The sequence below is a fragment of the Canis lupus genome, chromosome 4 (genome assembly GCF_003254725.2).
Source record: "Canis lupus dingo isolate Sandy chromosome 4, ASM325472v2, whole genome shotgun sequence".
Taxonomy (NCBI): Eukaryota; Metazoa; Chordata; class Mammalia; order Carnivora; family Canidae; genus Canis; species Canis lupus.
The window spans coordinates 22,362,236-22,381,520 of NC_064246.1; the positions used below are offsets into that span (position 1 = coordinate 22,362,236).

The 19,285-nt window shown below is 48.6% G+C and overlaps 1 protein-coding gene across 2 annotated transcripts in view; it reads left to right on the top strand.

Annotated features, from left to right (window-relative positions):
- Positions 1-13,663: 13,663 nt before the first annotated feature.
- The window catches only part of UNC5B (unc-5 netrin receptor B), an 80,684-nt gene continuing 75,062 nt past the window's right edge, over positions 13,664-19,285 (top strand). For both annotated transcript variants that reach the window (XM_025434278.3, XM_025434279.3), the window contains exon 1: positions 13,664-13,797. In XM_025434278.3, the coding sequence (XP_025290063.1) occupies positions 13,719-13,797 (79 nt within the window). In that variant the 5' untranslated portion in view covers positions 13,664-13,718. The remainder of the gene's footprint in view (positions 13,798-19,285) is intronic.

Consider the following 19,285-nt stretch of genomic DNA (forward strand, 5'->3'; position numbering starts at 1 on the left):
GACTACTGATACACTTAACACATGGATGAATCTCAAAATTAGTATACTGAGAGAAAGAAACAGAACAAAAAAGAGTACATTTTATGTAATTCCGTGTTTAGAAGATGCAAACTAACCCACAGTGAAAGAAAGCAGGTCAGTGTTTGCTTGGGAGGGCAGGGAAGACAGAGGGGCAGGAGGGAGGGATTACAAAGGAGCATCAGGAAACCTGCAGGAATGATAGATAGAGTCACAATCTTGATGAGGTCATGGTTCCATGGTGTATAAGGGTCTAAACTTACAAGATATACATATCAAATAGATGCAGATTATATTATACATTAACATATATGTATACTTTAATACAACTGTTCAAATTGTTCAGAGTATACGGTATGGTCCATAGGTACAACAATGATGTAAAGTTTATATTGATTAATTTGATAGATTTGCTTGCCTTTTCTCTTATTGCTCAAGGCAACTATATTTTCTATTTATAATATTGTGCTGTAACATATAAAACAAGTTTTTCTTATCATGTAAGAAAAAGTTGTTGCTATGGTAATTTCAGGCAAAGCAGCCTCAAAACAAAGTGTTACCAGCAATAGAGACATAACGCCATGATAAATGGTCAATTTATCAAGAAGACTTGACCTTCCTAAAAGTCTATGTTCTCAATAATGGAGCTTCAAAGTACATGAAGTGAGTACTCAGGAAATTAAAGGAAGAAGTAGAGAAATTATATCTGAACATTTTAACATTATTCTTTCCACATTCGAATAAGTAGATTACAAAGGATTTGAATAAACAAAATAGATTTGAAAAAAGCTATCAATTTGCTAGTTGCTTTCAATAAACTACCTGAAATTTATAGAATGTTACATTTAACAATCACAGAGTATACATTATTTATATATGCACACAGAATATTCATCAAGATATATATGTTATAGGTATTCATGTAGAAAACAAATTATAATAAATTTTAAAGGGCTGAAGTCATAAAAAGTTTGTTCTGTGACCATATTTGGATAAATCAAATATCAATAACAAAAAGGTATCTGGAAAATACCACATATTTGGAAATTAAACAGCACACTCCTAAATAACTCATTGATCAAAGAATAATGCCCCAGGAAATGAGATAATATTTTGAAGTAAGTGAAAATGATTTGAGATATTTTCCTCTTTTCCAATGTAAGTTTTCAGTGTTATAAATTTACCTCTCCATGCTCCTTTAGCTGCATCTCACAATTATGTTGTACTTTCATTATAATTCAGTTCCAAGTATTTTTTTTTTTTTAGTGTTAGGAGATTCTCTTGTTATTTTTCTGTTATTGAATTCCAGTTTGATTCTCCTTGTGGTCAGACTACATTATTTCAATTCTTTTAAGTTGTTAGAATTTGTTTCAAAATCCAGGATATGATATACTTTTCTACATTTTCCGTAAGCACCTGAAAATAATGTATATCTTACTATTTGAGTAGAGTGTTTTTATAAATACCTATTAGATCTGTTGGCTGATGCTATTGCTCAGTTTTTCTATATCCTTGTTGATTTTCTGTCTGGTAGAGAGAAAGGGATGTTAAAGTCTCCAACTGTAATTGCAGGTAAGTCTATTTCCATTTCTCCTTCCAGTTTTGTCATTTTTTACTTAGCTTTGTTGTCTGATGCATATACATTAAGGATTTCTATATATTCTTGGAATGTTGTCCTTTTTATCAATATTTAATGTCCTTCTTTGTCTCTGGTAATTTCCTTTGCTCTGAAGTCCACTTGATCTTATTAATATATACACTCTGCTTTTTTTTAAAAAAAAGATTTTATTCATTTATTTATTGAGAGGGAGTGCACGTGCATGCACAGGTGAGGGGAGAGGCAGAGGCAGAGGGAGAAAGAAAATTGTGAGCAGACTCCATGCAGAGTACAGAGCCTAATGTAGGGCTCCAATCCAATACCCTGAGATCATGACCTGAGCCAAAATCGAGTCAGATACTTAACTGACTGAGCCACCCAGGTGCCCCACCACTCTGCTTTTTTTAAATTAGTTTTGTAGAGTATATTTTTCCCTCTTTTCACTTTCAGCCTACCTATATAGCTACATGTGAACTGGGTTTCTTGTAGACACCATATAATTAGGTAATTTTTTATCCACTGTGCAAATCTCTGTCTTTTAATTGATGTATTTAGATGACTTACATTTAATGTGATTATTGACATGTTATGGTTTACATCTACCACTTTATTATTTGTTGTTTGCTCATTCTGTTTCTTATTCCTCTGTTCCCTCCCCCTATTTTCCTTCCTTGAAGGTTATTTGAACAAACTAAGTGAAATTGTAAAGAAAACATGTTAAAATTAATGGAATGCAAATAAAGTGCTGCTAAAATAAAGTATAGCTTTAACTGCTTATGTTACATAGGAATAAAACTAAATATCAATGATCTAAGCATCCACATTAAGAAGAAAAGAGCGTGTTCCATAGTAAGCATAAGGAAAGAATTAATAGAGTGAAAAGCATTAAAAAATAGATAAATGAAAAATTCATCAAAAACAAATATGATCACTTGAAAGATTGAAAATGATCTTATCAAAAGGTTGACAACCCTCTAGCTGGAATGAAAAAGAATAAAAAGGGAGAGCCAGAGGACACTCAAATTACCAATACCAAAAGCCAAAAGGGGATATCATTATATATCATTATCCATCTTAAAATCCCACACAAATAAATATGACAATTCAGATGAAGTGAAAAAAATTCCAGCAAAGTAGAGCTTACCAAAACTAGCCCAAGAAGAAATAGAAAATAGTAATGGGCCTAAGTCTGTTAAAGAATTGGGTTAACGTTAAAACCTTCAACAAAGAAAATACTGGTCTCAAGCGGCTTCCCTGGTGAAATCTTTCAACTGTTAAAGAAAGAAATGGTACCAATCTCACACAAACTTTTTTCCAAAACTAGAAAAGGAAGAAATGCTTTCCTACTCATTTTACAATACCAACATGACCCTCCACTGAAACCCCACAAAAATATTACAAAAAATAAAAGTATAGAGCAACATCCCTCATGAACGTCAATGCAAACATTCCTTAATCAAATATTGGCAAGTTGAATTCAGGATATCAAAAGGAAAACATATGATGACAAAATGTGATTTATCCCAGGAATGAAAGACTAATTTCTCACTTGAAAATAAATTGCTATAATTCACATTAACAGAAGAGAGAAGAGAAAAATTACAATCATCTCCATCTATGCAGATAAAGCATTTGACAAAATCTAATACCCATTCATGATACTTAAAAAACTTAGCAAAGTAGCAATAAAATAGAAGGGAATTTCCTCAATATGGCAACAGATAGCTACAGAAAGCTGACAGTTAACATCCTACATAATGATGAAATATGAAGGCCTTTCCCCTATGATCCAGAACATGTGAAGAACGTCTGTTCTCACCACTTCTGTTCCACATCGTCCTGGAGATCTTAGCCAGTACAATAAGGCATGAGGAATAAACACGATTCATAACAATTGGAATGGAATGAGTAAAATGCTTTTTATCCACAGATAATATGTTTGTGTATGAGCAGAATCCAGAAGAATTGAGAATAAAACAACTAGTATTAATTACTGAATTTAGTAACTCACAGTATACAAGGTCATTATACAAAATCAATTGTATCTTTATACAGTTAGAAAATGAGACTAAAATCATTTTAACAGCATAAAAGCCTGCAAGATTTATAGGAATAAATATACAAAGCCTCTATAATGAAAATGATAGATTGATGCTCAGAGAAATTAAGAAAGTGAAGGGATATCTTTGCTTGCAGATTGGAAAACTTACCATTAGGATGTCAGTTCTCCCCAAATTGATCTATACATTTGATGACATTTTATCAAAATCTTAACTTTTTAAATGGAAATTAACAAGTTGATTCTAAAGGTAGTGGAAACGATAATGCTCTAGAAGATGCAAAATAATATTGAAAAAAGAAAAAAAAAGAGGGTTAGAGAGCTAACAAATTAACTGTAAACCTGTGGTGGTGGAGATGGTGTGGTACTGGTGTAAGAATAGACAAATGGATTAATGAAACAGAACAGAGGATCCAGAAATAGATTCACACTTACACAGTTCATTGATTTTTGATAAAGGGGGCCAAAGCAATTCAATGGGGAGAAGAAAGTCTTTTCAAAAACATGATGTTGAAACAAGTGGATAAAGAGATGGGGAAAGAAATGACCCTCGACCTCCACCTCACACTAAACATTAAAAATAATTAGCGACAGATAATAGACTTAAACATAAATGCTAATTACAATAACCTTTCTGGAAGGAAACAGGAGTATATCTCTATGACACAAAAAGCATTAGCCATAAAAGAAGAAATGTAAACCATTGATCTTTATCAAATTGGAAAATGTTGGCTTTTTTCAAACACTCAGTTAATGAAATGAAAAAGCAAACTACAGATGACAGGAAGGAAATATTCACAGAACACCTCTCTGACAAAGGGTGTGCATTCAGAATGTTCAAGGAAGTCCTATAAATCAACATTAAAACACGAGAAACATCCCAGTAAACATTGGGCAATAGGATTGAATGGATCCTTCATAAAAGAAGACATATGAGTGGCTAATAAGCACATGAAAAGGTGACCAGCATCACTAGTCATCAGAGAAGCGCCAATTAAAACTAAATTGAGATACCACTTCACACCCACTGGCTTCATTAAAAACACTGACGATATCAAATGCTGGTGAAGATTGTGCAACTGGAGCTCTCATACACGGAAGGTGGGAGTACAAAGTGAAACAATCACTTTGGAGAAACAGCTTTGGCAGTTTTCTATAAAATTAAATATATACTTACCTGAGGACCCAGCAGTTTCACTCCTATTTACTGCAGAAAATGGAAACATAGGTTTCCAAAAAGAAAAAAGTTGTTCAAGAATATTCACAGAAGCCTTATTCATACTGGACTAAAATGGGAAACAATCCAAATGTCCATTACAAGAGAATGAATAAACAAATTATGGTGTGTTCAAATAATTAATACTATTTAGTAATAATAAGGAACAAACTTCTGTTACCACAACAACCTGGAATGGATCTCAGTCATTATGGTGAGCAAAAGGAGCCAGTCGCAGAAGGCTACCACAAATTATCTGATTCCATGCATGTGGCACTCAGGAATAAGCAAAATTAACCTACACTGTTAGAAATCGGAACAGTGGTTGCCTCTGCAGGGTGAGGATTGACTGGGAAGGGGACAAGGGAATTTCGAGATGATGAAAATGTTCAGATCTTGATTGGGATTGTGGTTACTAGGTGTGTTCACCTGTCGAATGTCATAGAACTTTACACTCAACACCTGTGCATTTCATTGTATATAAATTACGCTTCAATCAAATTCCTAACAAGACAGAAGAGGAAGCAGTGGGCAGGAACGTGGGTGTAACTTCTAGTTCTTGAACCTTCCTTTCCTTGACCTTGATCTTCTCCACCATTTGGGATCTCCTGGCTCCCACAGGTCACCCCAACCAGGCAACACTGGTCGGAGTCCTGACTTCTGTGCGGGCCCTTGAGTGATGGTAATCTGGGTAGCAATCACTGGAATATTGTACAGCCCTCTTAACTGGGAGCAGAAGTTTTGACTTGTTTAAAAAAATCTCTCACCCTACAACTTACCTAACTACTTGAAAAGCTCAGCCATTTTAAGAAAGAATATGTATACACATGCACACCGACAGAGCCTGCTTAAAAGATGCCAGCAGTGGATAAAGAGTCATCAGGAATAGCAGATCTAGAAGCAACCAATGAAAAGCTACATCAGTCCAAATTCATAGCTCATGGTAGAATTGATTTTACGGCAAAAGAGTGGAACAAAGAGAAATCTAAATATCCAGAACCAGATGAGCTGACTGCTGATATTACAAGAAAGATAGAGCAGAGGAAGTGATGAGGGGCGCTCCCCATATGGCCCTTCACTGTAGAGTCAGCCTTCAACAGAAAGGAGAGGTCTCCGCTATCTGTTGCCCCAAACACCCCCCCCACACACACACACACAGAGTCTACTGGGATTCTTGCCTCTCCATCTTCCTCCAATTAAGATCTTTGTGGCCCATGCATCCAGTTCATGTGAGGACCACCTCAAGAATACCTTCCACGGAAGAATTTCTTTGCCATTTATCCTGTAAAAATCAAAGCGAGTCACCTTCAAAAGAACCTGCTACCGAAAATTCAGAAGCATGGAATCCCCAAACACATGGGAATCTTGTCTCCCTTACAAATTCACTTTGAATTCTCTCTCATTTTTGGTTTAAGTGACTGCTAGAACTTGAGCGATTCTACTTTTGCCCAAATGAAAACTTTGCAGAGTTATAATTATCAAGATAGTGATTTGTAAATAAAGTTGATTTAAATATTAATCTCAGGGAGTGAATTATCTTGTCCTCTCTGGATAGTATAAATATAGCATTCAATTCGATTAGCAGCCCATTATTACATGAACAATACAGGAAGCATCACACGAGCAGTTCTGAAATGGCACTATGTGAAATGGCAAAAGGCATTTCTACACACCAAGCACTGTATTGTTATAGTTTGAAGACAAATGTCAAGTGCCTGGATGTTTGCATTAGACCAAGTAACTTGGTGTTACCTGAACACATTTCAACTGGGATGTTTAAAAGAGCACAAGAGAGTTTACAGGGTCTATCATGCTATTTGAATCGTGTCCTTGTTACACTGCACCCTCTCCTCCCTCTCCAGAGATAATTCCCCACTCCTAACTCCAGACAGGATCAGAAGAGGCTGGTAGAATAGGGTTGGAAAGCTCAGAGTCAGTCCTGACCAGTTGTCCCTGGTTCTCCCCCAGCCTCAGTTTCCATTTGAAGGACGCCAGGATCAACACTGACCTCCAAGAACAACAGAGAGGATGGACAGGAAATCACTCTGTTAAAAGAACTACCCAGGGAACTTAGGCAGGCGGTCGGTCCCCTGTGTGTGACAACTGTGCGGGCTCTGAAACCAGACTGCCACGGTTTCGATCTGGCCTCCGTCTCCCACTAAGCAGGGAAATCTGAGTCACAGTTTTCTCATTTTTAAAATGAAGATAAGCATAGCATCCACTTCATGGGTTATCGTGGAGATTGAAGGAACTGATTTGTGTACAGCTGTTGGCCCGGCGTCTGGCTCGCGGTAATTGCTTAGTGTATGTTAGCTGGCTTTGTTCGCTTTTAAGACAGTGGCCACTCCTCTAAGCCCAGGTCCGTCCTCCGTTCACACAGGTATGTCGGGAAGTCCACAGGCACCTTTAACTCACCCTGTCCAAACCCAGATTCTCCACCTTCTCCCCAGTCCACCCCTCCTCCTCTTTTCACTACTCCTCCTATTGCAACCCTGCCTTCCCCTGCTGGGCTCTTGCAGCCCCCATCCTTTCCCCTACCCCCAGATTCCCACACTCCATGAGGCTCAGAGTCCAGAGTTTTCTTTCTCCTTCTGGGTCCCCACCCCCTGCAGTTCCAGGCCTGGTCTCATTGCCTCAGGAGCAAACCCGACTGGTTCCCTGCCCTGGGCTGTCCTCCTCAATCCGCCCCTACACCCCAGCCTAAAATATGCTCCCACAGCTGGACTCCCTACAGGTAGCACCCAGGCCTCCCCATTTCCGAGCAGAATCAGTCTCTAGCACAGCAGCCCCTGCCTTAGCTGGAAGATTTCCCCTCCTGCCTTCTCTGCCCTTTTGTCCCCTGGTGGAGAGACTAGGGCCTGGCCACACCCTGACCATACACCATCCACATTCCTGGCCCTACATCTTTCTCACACTGTTCCCTGGAATGCAATCTTCTAGCAGGTTTATGGTTTCCTTCCCACCCTGGGTCTGGAGTCCAGCACTCCCTCTTCAGAGCTGTTAAAGCCCCTCTGGGCAGTACTGAGACTCACCAGCCAGACTAGGGCATATCCCAGGCCCCGCTCCAGGGCCTTTGCCCTGTGCTATAGACAGGACAGGTTACCTAATTTGTAGGACCAAGTGCAAAATTATTTTGAACAGGGCTCCTTGTTCAAAAATCATTAAGAATTTTGGGGCACCTGAGTGGCTCAGTTGGCTAAGCATCTGGCCTCAGCTCAGATCTCTCCCAAATAAATAAAATCTTTTCAAAAATTTATTAAGAATTTTAAGATGGACAAATCCCAGCTGAAGGACATTCTACAAAATACCTAATCAATAATCCTCAAAAACATCAACATTATAGAAAACAAAGAAAACCTAAGAGACTATCACAGCCAAAAGAAGTCTTCGAGGTCATGATCACTATGTGTAATGTGGCATGCTGGACAGGATTCTAGCACAGAAAGAAAAGGATATTAGGTAAAAATTAAGAAAATATGAATGTAGTTCATAATAACATATCAATATTGGTTCACTAATCGTAGCAAATATAGTACATACTAATGTAAGATATTAATGGTAGGGGAAACTGGATGAGGGGTATATAGGAACTTGCTATATTTGCAATTTTTCTGTATATCTAAAACCGTTTAAAATTCAAAGTTTTTTTTAAATTAACAGTAGCAACAACAAAGAATTTTGAGAAGGCAACAGCAGAGAAAATGAATAAATTGTCCAAGACAGAGCCAGGATTTAAACCCAAATCGGCCTGACCCCAAGGCTTTTGTGACTAACTGCTTCTGTTGCCTGAACCCCAGGGAGAGGACCCTCCCCGGGGGGACCACAGAAAAGATGTGTGTCCGGGATGGGAGTGGGAGGAGGGCTGTCACAGTATTTATCCGAGGTTAAGAGCCCAAGCCTGATGGTCACGTAGTGTTGTGATTCCATTTATATGAATTTCCCAGAATAGGCAAATGCACAGAAACAAGAAAGTAGACTCGTGGTTGCCAGGGGCTAGACGAAGGGAAGAATGCGCAAGGGAAGCAGGGGAGGTAACTGTTTCATGGTGTGGGATTTCTTTTAGGGGTGATGGCAATGCTATTGAATTAGATAGTTGTGATGACCGTACAACATCCTGGATATACTAGAAAACGCAGGGTCATACATTTTCATTTATTTATGTTTTAGTAAACTTGACGCCCAATAGGGAGCGTGAACTGACAGCCCCGAGATCAAGAGTTGCACGATCGGCCGGCTGAGCCAGGCAGGCGCCCTGATAGGTTATGTGCATTTAATCTCAATTGAAAAAGAAGAGTACACACTTGAGACCATTCTGTCCAGATCTGCATCTCCACTGCACCGTTCCCGAGCTGTAGGGGACCCTGGGCAGGTGACCCGTCTGGGCCGCAGTGCTTTACCTGGCAAATAGAGGTAGTAACCAGTACCTATCTCAGAAGGCTGTGGTCCGCACATAAAGAACCCAGGACAGTACCTGGCATCTAGAAAGCACCCCGCATTAGCTATAATGATCTTACTACAAAGACATGGTAGTGCTTTAAGGGGCCTTGGGGCCTTGGGGCCTCCCTCCCCACAGTACAGGTGTTTGGGGCATCGGACTGGATGGATCAGGGGAGGGATTCTGAACTCATTCTCAAACCTCACCTCCCAAGATCCTCCAAACCGAGTCGTCTGAGAGCCCGCTCCCCTAGACAAGCCAGGGTCCCAGGAACCACTCCTGGGCGCCCCCCATCCCCTGGGGGTCTGGCCTTAGGCTGGAGGCCGCGGCGGCCTCGGTGGCGATGCGAGCTGCAGCGCGCCCCCTAGTGGCACCTGCGCGCACACGGGGCCTGGCCGCCGCGGGAGGTGCCAACCCAGCCCGGCGCCGCCGCAACCCGCAGCTGCTTTTCAATCAGCTCGTACCCAACCAGATAAGGGGCTTTCTGTATGTTCTTTTCAATTCTAGGAGGTACGTAGTGTTTCCATTTTACAAGCGAGGAAACCGATGCTAGGAAAAGGCTCAGCAGCCAGCCCACCTTCTCCCAGCAGGTCAGAGCTGGCCCTGGTCCATCAAACATCAGCTCAACTCCAGATTCCAGAACTCTCGTCTGCCACATGCTCTTCAGGTTTGGGGGAAATGAGGGTAGCCCACGGAAGCATCTGCAGACTCCAGTAAGTGTCAGAACTGGCTCTGTGTTGTAGGAAGGCAGCCCCACCTCCTGCCCCTGGCCCCAGGCTCCCAGGAAATGGAGGGGGAGGTCAGAGGCTCCTTCTAGGGCCCATTTGACAAGGCTGTGGGTGCTTTGCTCAGTAACCCCTCTTTTTCCAGTCTCACTGATGTTCTGACTCAACCAATATTGATTGTAGGCCTATCTTGGATGCTGTCTTCCAAGCTGGATGTATAATGGTAAACGGGAAAGGAGGTGCCCTGCCTCCAAGCAGCTCACCACCTCCTCCTCCTTCTTAACTCACAGCAGAACACCTTTGCTGGGTTTGGGAACACTTTAGTAATTTGTAATCCCATTACTCCAATGAGTCATCCCGGGGCCCGGGCCTTGCCCATTCACCTATCCAAGGGACAGGTATGGGCTCTGGGTATTATGACTCCCCCTGCAATCCTTTCCCTGGCTGGAGCCGAGGGCCAGCAGGCACACCATGACAGCATGGGAGGGGATGCAGGGGAATTATGGAGGGATCCCCCATGTAGTAAGTTCCCCACCCTGATGTTGGAGTCATGGAGGGAAAACAGGGCCCAGGACCCTCCCCCCATGCCCCATAGGCATATTTTAAGAATTGAAAGAGTTTTTAGGCTGGGGAGGGAAGTGGGGCAGACACCTGCAGGAGAGAGGGAAATAAATAACCACTCTTCTTTTGCTTGCCCTCTCATCCCCCCTTCCCTGCTGCTGGGAGTTAAACAAAGCCCTGAAACCTGACATTGGGCTAGAAGGGCCTACCTGGTACAATTCCTGCCTGAACAGCAAGTCCAGAGGACTGGAAGTTTTCAGAAGTCTCCAATTCCCACTGGCCTTCTGATGAAGAGAGAGAGAGGGAGAGAGGCGGAGGCTGGGGAGAGAACACCAGCCCTGTAGTCCCTGCATGCTCTGTTTCTGCTGAGCTCCCAGCTGAGTTATGCAGCATAGTGTCCTTGACCATGTGCCCACACCCAGGGGATGACAGTCAGTAGTGGGTCTGGGTACCTGTGTTCCTATATGTGCTTCTTTGGGGTAGCTAGGTATCTAAGTATCAATTTGTCTCTTCTTATGAGTCCATTTGTGCTTTTGGAGATGTCTGTGTGTGAGTCTGTGTCTGTGGCATGGGGAATGTGTGCGCTTTTTTTTGGCCTCATGTCTTGGGTTTGTGGTTGTCTCTGCAATGGGGAACCTGTTTGTAAGTGTTTCTAAGAGGGTCATTTTGCACCTGTGGATCTTTGCTGCATGTTTACTTGTGTGTACTTTTATAGGTGTCTATGGGCCATGTGTGCTTATAACTGTGCTTGGGGTTTGTGTATGTATGTGTGCTTGTAATTGTGAGGATGGGTGGAGTTGGCCACTACACTTGCCTGGGCTGTCCTGGGCCAAGCTAAAGATAACCTAACTACCTTTGCCCACAGGGACCTTTCTCAGTTGGCCAAAGTTCTTCCCAGGTATTTCTGCTCCACCTATATCCACCCTCCAGATCCTGAATACCCAGCCAGAGAGGGCAGGGGAAGTGGCTGACTACAAGCACCATGCTCCAGATGCTCCAGGCCCCACCTGTGCAGGGAGAGTGTGTGGAGGAGGATATTGGGCAGTACTTATTGCTTTTCTGCCCCCACCAGGTCCCCTTCCAGCCTGCTAGATTGGTCCCCAAGTCCTTTCTCCTCCAATCTAGGAATTGGAGTGTCACTGGGACAGGTATCACATGTGGGAACATGTGTCACTGGGGACACTTTGCCTGATTCCAGCCCATCCCCTACTGGCTCCCGGGCCTGGCTGGACCAACCTCTGACTTCCTTCACCCCTTCCTGAAGTAGCCCACTGCACTTGTATTTGAGGAACGATTCTAGATCCGTGCTCCAGAAAAATCCCAAGTAGAGACAGATCAGAGCTAGGGGACACAGGCATTCCTGCTGGCTGCCAGCATCCTTCTCTTTGAGTCCAGCCCCAGAGGAGGTGTGGGGTGGAGGCTCCCCAGCTCAGAGTTTCTCTCCAACTCCATCTCCCCTGTCCCCTTCACTCACTTATTCTCTCAAAGCTGTGTGTGATCTTGATCAAATGACCTTACATCTCTGTGCCTCCATTCCATCATCTATAAAATGGGGATATAACTGGTACAACTCAGAGTTGTTGTGAAGACTAACTCGGGGGCACAGGTCTCTGCCAGGGCAGCTGGTCCACCGCTTCTGGTATCACTGTGTTTCAGTCTCAAGACACTACCATCCCTCCAGCTCCACCTAGTTCCATATGCCTTTTGGCCCACTCTTGGGTAGCCAGGACTTTCCCCCACAAATCAGACTGGCAAGGAGAGGAGATCTTGGAAAGAGAGATTAGTGACATTTATGCAGTTTCCATACATATTTTTTTCATTCAACTCTACACCCCCTTATGAGATAATTATAATTTTTCTCTATTTTAGATGATGATGAAGGAAGCATCAGAATGGTTAAGTAACTTGCTCAAGGTCACACAGAGGGTGAGGAGCAGAGCCCAAGGGCTGTACCTCTCCCCTCTGCCCTACTGTTACCTTGGAGGGCAGCTTTTTAACAGTAGCACCTAAGGTGGTACAGGAGGTTTAGAGGGGTCTGGTAAACAGTTCTGCCTAAGGTCACACAGAGAAGCCGAGCCATCCAGGATGATCCGCATCTATACCTACGTTCACATAGCTGTAAGCCCCGGCTCAACCGGGCCTGAAGTGTTTGAGATTTTTCCCATTTAGGGAGTCTTTTTCTTTCTTTCCTTTCCTTTCCTTTCTTTCTTTCCTTTCCTTTCCTTTCTTCTTTTCTTTTTTCTTTTTTTTTCTTTTTCTTCTTTTTCTTTTTCTTTCTTTTTCTCTTTTTCTTTTTCTTTTTCTTTTTCTTTTTCTTTTTCTTCTTTCTTTTTCGAAACATCCCCACACTTTGAAGGCACAGGTAATAAGGACCAAGGCAGCCAAAAGCGAGAGGCCTCAATTCAATCAGAGGAGAAAGCTGACGCAGCCAAGCCAAGGAGAGCTGAGATACATCTCCCTGGTTTTTGAAAAAGGAAAACTGGGCAGCCTGCGCCTGCAGCCACGTTCCCGCGGCCGGGTTTTCCAGCTCGCCGGGCCGAGCGTCTCGCGAGCGCCCCCCTGAAGGGCCCCCAGCCTCGGCGGAGGCCGCGCCGCGCCGCGCCGGCCGTCGCTGCCCCCCTCCGGGGCCCCGCCCGGCCCCGCCCCCGCCGCCCCGGCCCCGCCCCCGCCCCCGCCGCCCCCGCCCCGCCGCGCGCGGTCCTCCCGGGCTCGCGGACCGACTCGGGCGAGCGGGCGGCGGCGCTCGGCATTGTGGCAGGCGGCGGGGGCCGGCGAGGGCGCCGGGGCCGCGGGCGGCGGCGGGGCGCGGGGAGGCGCGGGGCCGGCCGCCGCGGGGCCGCTCGGGGCGCTCACCTGCCGGCGCGTAACTTCGGAGCCGGGGCGCGCGAGCCCGCGGAGCGCTCGGAGCGCCGGGGCGCCGGGAGCGCAGAGGGGCGCGCGGGAGCCCGGCCGGGAGAGCGGGCGCCGGGCCCCACGGACCGCACGGGCTGGCGCGGCCGGGCGCCGGGAGGACGGCGAGGCGGCGGCGGCGGCGGCGGCGGCGGGGCCGGGGCCGGGGCCGGGGAGCGCGCCCCGCGGGAGAGGCGCCCGAGCCTGGCCGCGGGAGCATGTGGGCCCGGAGCGGAGCGCGGGGCGCGCTGCTGCTGGCGCTGCTGCTCTGCTGGGACCCGAGGCTGAGCCGAGCAGGTAGGGAGCGACCGGGCACGCGGGCGGGGGTCGGGGCCCGCTGCGCCCGGCTGCGCGAAGTTGGAGCGGTCGAGCGCCGCGTCCGCCCGCACGGGGAGGCGCAGGGGCCGCGAGTGGGAAGGTGGGAAGGTGGGAAGGTGGGAAGGCAGGTCTCCCCGCCCCACCAGCCACCCCCGGGGGCGCGGCCGGGTGCCCCAGAGGAAGCTCCCCGCTCCGCCGCCCGGGAGGACCCGGCCAGGAAGGCTGGCCTCCGGGGGACCCCGGGCTCCCCGCACACGGCGGCGGCAGAGGAGGAAAAGACGGGGCTCCGGCTGCTCGGGCCAGGTGTGCGCTGGCTCGCGGTTCGCCGGCAACTTCCCAGCCGTGCGGGCGGCTCGTGCAAGCTCCTACGCGCTGCGCCCCCGAGACCCGCAGACGGGAAGGAGCGAGAGACCCGCGGGGCGCCCCGCTACCCAGGGAGGCCGGCTGTAGAAGGGGGAAGGGCCGAGCACTGCTCCTGGCGTGGCCCGCGACCGCAGGATCCGCAGGTCGGGAAGGAGTCTTTTTTTTTTTTTTTTTTTCTCTTCTTTCTGGGGTTTGGTGTGTGTTGGGGTGGGGGCAGAGTACGTAGCGATCCTGCCAAGTTTCCTTGTAAATGGGTCACTGACATCCCCCCACCCCCACCCCCACCCCCCGTCCGGGGAGCCGGCGCGAGATGCGCTTGCCTACAGTGGGCCTGCAAGATGCGTTAAGGGGGTTGGTAGGCTCCTAAAATAAAGTCCCTACCGCCACGGCACCACCCCCTCGCCCTGGCTGTGCACACCTCTCGCTCGCCTGGAGCTGGGCCCCGCGCCGCCGACTGGGCTGCGACTCCTAAGGCGAGCGGGAGGACGCACGGGAGCCCACCTGCCTTGGGTGCGGGAACCCGAGGAGCTGGACGCCGCGGCTCCTGGGGCGGGGCTGGGGCAGGGGGTCGTCCCGCGTGGAGCCCTCCGAGTTGGGGCTGAGAATGGGGCAGGAAAGCTGGCGCAGAAAGTGGACGAGGTGACGCAGCCCCCCCCCCCCCCCACTACACCCCGATGGCCAAAGACTCCTCGCTCTGGAATTAATGATTCCCACGGCCTGGGAGCGAGGGCTTGGTTTTAGCACATCCTCCACTTTTTCCCCCCCCCAGCCCTCTGTTGTAAAGTTACGACACAATCATTTGATCCGAGTTAATTACGATTTGGGCAGACTCAGGTATTTAAAGCAGTGTTTTGAAGTTGGAAGGTAATGATGGGGGAGGGGGCAGGCTGCTGAATGACCAACCTTGTTTTAAAGAGCGCAGTTGAAGGTGGGAGTTGCTGGGCTGGGGTGTTGGTTTCTGGTTTGAGGGTGTTTGAGGGGAGGTGATTGAAGGGTAGGGTGAAGCCTCTGTAAACGCCACTTGGGCAGCATCGGGGCTTGGGAAACTGTTTTAGAACCAGCCGCGCAATGGGATCAGGGATAAATACTGAGGTTACAGGGGAGGGGAAGGGAGGGGAGAGGAGGGGAGGGGGGAGGGCCTCCGCTGGGCAGGAAAAAGGCAAGACTGGTTGGCCTAGAGTTGGGCTGGGGAGGCTGGGGGTGGCCTGCCTTTCCTGCTTAACAAAGCATCCAGCCCCCACCTTCCCCAGAGGAAACCCCAGGCCCAGGGCTTTGATGGATTTGGGCACAAACGGAGCCCAGCCAGAAGTGGCCTCTAATACCGGGCTTTGATTTCTCACTAGTGAGCAGAACCGGTGTTGGAATTGTGCTCATTACTTAGCGCGGCAGGGGCTGCCTGCCCACCAGCCTACAGTGGGCCCAACTGGTGGGGTCCGCGTGCAGTCCCCCCTCTGCCCAGAATCTGAAGCCCTTAGAAAATCTGCCTTCAAGGAGGGGAGAACATGCCCCCTCCTCCCACGCAGCCCGTTTCTCCGATGCCACAGGCACAGAACATCTGTCGGAATGTTCTTGGGGTCTGCCCAGTGGATCCGTCACGAGTCCCATTTCACTGCTGGGGAAAAGCAAGGCCAGAGTGTTGGCTCTTCTCAATCTTGCTTGACCACAGATGGCGGACTTGCGTGCAGGACTGCTCCTCTCTAATAGCCAGGCTGCTTCAGGTCACACTGGACGCCTCCTCGTGGCCCCATCCACCTCTGCCTGAAGGCATATATCAAGCTGATGGAGATAAGGCTGTCTCCACAGAGCAGGGCTCTCTCTGGGAGGTGTCCAAGCTCCGTCAGGTGGCAGGCACTTTGTCTCTTTTCCCTCACCCCCCTTCCCAGTGGATATGGGGATGAGCTCCCTTTACAGCACTAAGGGATTTTTAAGCCATAAAGTTTGATGGTGGAAAAATCAAACCCGGAACCATAAAATACAGACCCTTAGAAGGAGGAGGTGTCAGCAAGTGACTGGCCAGCAGAGGCCACTTCAAAAGCCCCTGTTGGCCCTCAGGATCTCCTCTCACCGTACCGTTAGCCTTTCCAGGAGTTTTTAAAGAGTCTTGCCTTGGCTTCTGGCTGGGATGGTTGAGAAGGGACCGTGGAATCATGATAACACATCTTTTTAAGATGCAATTAAAGTCAGAGTTTTCCCAGTCTCTGCTGTGTGTGCATGTGTGTGCATGTGGGTGGGTGTGTGCATGTGGGTGGGTGTGGTGCGGTGGCCCATTTTGCGTCACCCTCTACACTGTAGCAAACACCCATCTCAAACAAATGGAAAATCAAGAGTGTCTTAATGTGCTTTCTCATTAAAGTGAAAGTATCACTGCAGGGGAAGAAATTCGGAGGTAATTTCTCTCCTTCCTCCTCTCTCCACCCCCACCCCAAACTGGGAATTCCAGAGGACAAAACAGTTCCCCTCTTTTCCCACCCCTTTCCTTAACTGCTGAAGCTTTGGGACAGGCCCTGACTTGCCCTGGGGAGGGGGGGAAGGGGGGTATATATGGGGACTCAGGGATAGATCTGGAATCTGAACTCAGGCCTCACAAACCTCAGGCTAGTTCTGGCTCCTTCTTTCCACCTGGCTGCATGGGTCTGGGACTGAGCTGTTGAATTGAGGCCCTAGGGAAGGCAGGCTGCTAAAGATAAGGTTTGTTTGGTAGTTAGGTCAGACTGAGACTTGTAGTGGGATGGGGAAAAGAGGTGGAGTCAGGAATGCTGACCCCAGACAGGTGTAAAGGGCTGGGCCAGAGGTCAGGCCCTGAGACTAGCCAGGTGCCCAAAGGTAGCTCCACCCCTGATCCCTAACCCATCCCAGGTGAGATAAACCACTGGCCACGCTCCCTTGGAGTGTGGGACTAGCTGGCTCTACATTTTAAAACTCTGCCTTCATTTGTATAGATGGGACAAAATATATTTTTAGTTTTTATTTTGAAGCTTTGGGGAGCCCATCTCCTCCCCACCCACTCTGTTGAGTTTCTGGCTGTCAGGCCTGAGATGAGATCTTCCCATCTCCCCTTCCCTTCCTCCCCACACTCTTCTAAAGAGGGTGTGGGCTGCTTAGGACTTTGGGGATGAGGGTAGAGAAGGACTCCCTCATTCCAAGTGCTTAAGAGAGTAAGGTTAGTGATTTTAAAGGGTCCGTCCTGGATCCCCCCTCCCTCTAAGTGTGTTCTTCTGACCCTCAGCCCTGGGGTGGGGTCGCAGAGAGACATCCATCCGGGAGCCCACCTAGCAAGGCCTGTAGGAAAGGAAGGGAGGCGGGGTCACGGGACTTAGGGAGTAAAGAGAACCTGCCACCAAGGCCGAGTGGCCCCCAGCAGAGAAGGGAGGGTGCGGGCATCCGAGGCCACAGCCGAGCCTCTCAGGGCCTCCTCTTCCTTCTCCTCCTCACCAGTTTCCTAAACAGCTTCCACAAATGGAGTCATTAAAACTGTGAAGGCAAAATGAAACCAAACAAGTGCCTTCTGTGCTTTTCTGTTTCTTGTCTTTATTTTTTTTTAAAGGGAAAATTAAAATTCCGTAATTAGAATAATAGGAGGAAGGGCAGTTTCAGGAAGGTCGAGGGAATCAGGTGCACTGGCCCCTTTGATTTGCTTCCCGAGTTGGGGCTGGGGCCCCAGCTGCCCGGGGGATGTCTCCCCACCCTCGTTATGGGGAGCCGCGGGCGCCCCGGAGCTGGCCAGGGCTCCCGGCTGTGAGCTGGGCGCGTGGCAGATTCGCACTCAGCCCCGCGCCCCCACCAGCCGGCCTGTGCAGGTCCCGCGGTGCCCCTTCCTCTGCGCAGCTTTTTCTCGATACTGGCAGCAAAAACATATGCTGGAGTGCGCGCATACAGCAGCCGCGTCCCCGCTCCCCAGCCCTTTCCTTCCCTCCCTTCTCTCCGAAAGCGCCCCGACCTGATCAGCGCCTCCTGGCCCGGCACGGAGTGGGCTCGGGGTGGGCTCCTTGCCTCCATAGTGCCGCTTACCTGGGGCCACGCATCTGGGCGCCCCGCCCCTCCACCCTGCGCCCCCTGCTCCGCGTCCCCCTCTCCTTCTCACCCTCTCCTTGCATCCCCTTACCTCCCCTCCCCTGCCGAGCTGAGTCCTGGGAGAGGTGGGGGGAGAGGGGGAGCCTCCTGGAGCTCCAAGCCACCTGAGCAGGTGAGGGTACCCAGCCCAGCCTCCATCCTCACCTCCCAGAACCGCCGGGCTGCCCCCAGCGCCTCATAACTTTCCCTGCGGGGCGAGGCCCGGTTTTCCGGGAAGGCAGGCTGTGGGTGTGAGAGTGTGTATCAAGGACTGTCGGTGTTGTAGGGGTGAGAACGTGTATTGCGGAGGTGGGAGTGTGCAGTGGGAAGGGAGAGTAGGTGTGGTGTTGCGTTGGGGTGTTGGGGAATGGAGATGAACGTGCGGGACCAATAGATGTGCCGATGAGGGTTGTGCCTTTTGTATATGGGTGCGTGCGATGGAGGTGACTACGTGTGTTTGGGGGTGTGGGGGTGTGTGCATATGGGCACAGCTGTGGTGTGTTTGTGTATAAATAGGTATGTGTGGTGTGGGGACAGTGAGTCACCACCAGGCATGAGAAGCTCCATCCATTGTATTCTGTTGGGGATGTCTCTTCCTGATGGGACCCAGGCCATTTGCCCTTTAGCACTATGGAGATCTTATTTTGCCCTGCACTGGGGGTTGTGAGCAGGATTTGGTCCAACTGCCAAGTTCTGGAGTTGGAAGGCAGAGGCCAGCTTCCCCTGCCCCCCACTACACACACACACACTCTTGAGGGCAGATAGGTCAGGTAGGTCCTGCTGCTCCAGAGGGAGGAAGGTCAACCATAGATAAGTCCTAAAACCAGTCCAGGAACTTGATCGATGGCCCCCAGGACGAGGGTCTGAGTCCTTGGGTCACCTTCAGTTGACTTGCAGCTTACCAAGAACAGTGGCAGCACCCGTGGTTTGGAGATCTGCTCTCTGACCTGGCTCAGCCTCATGCTGCAGCCCTCTGGAGACAATGAGGTCTCCTCTGGAATTTGCTAGAGTAGAGGCAGGCAGAGAGCTTGAGTGAGTGGCATCCCTACATAAG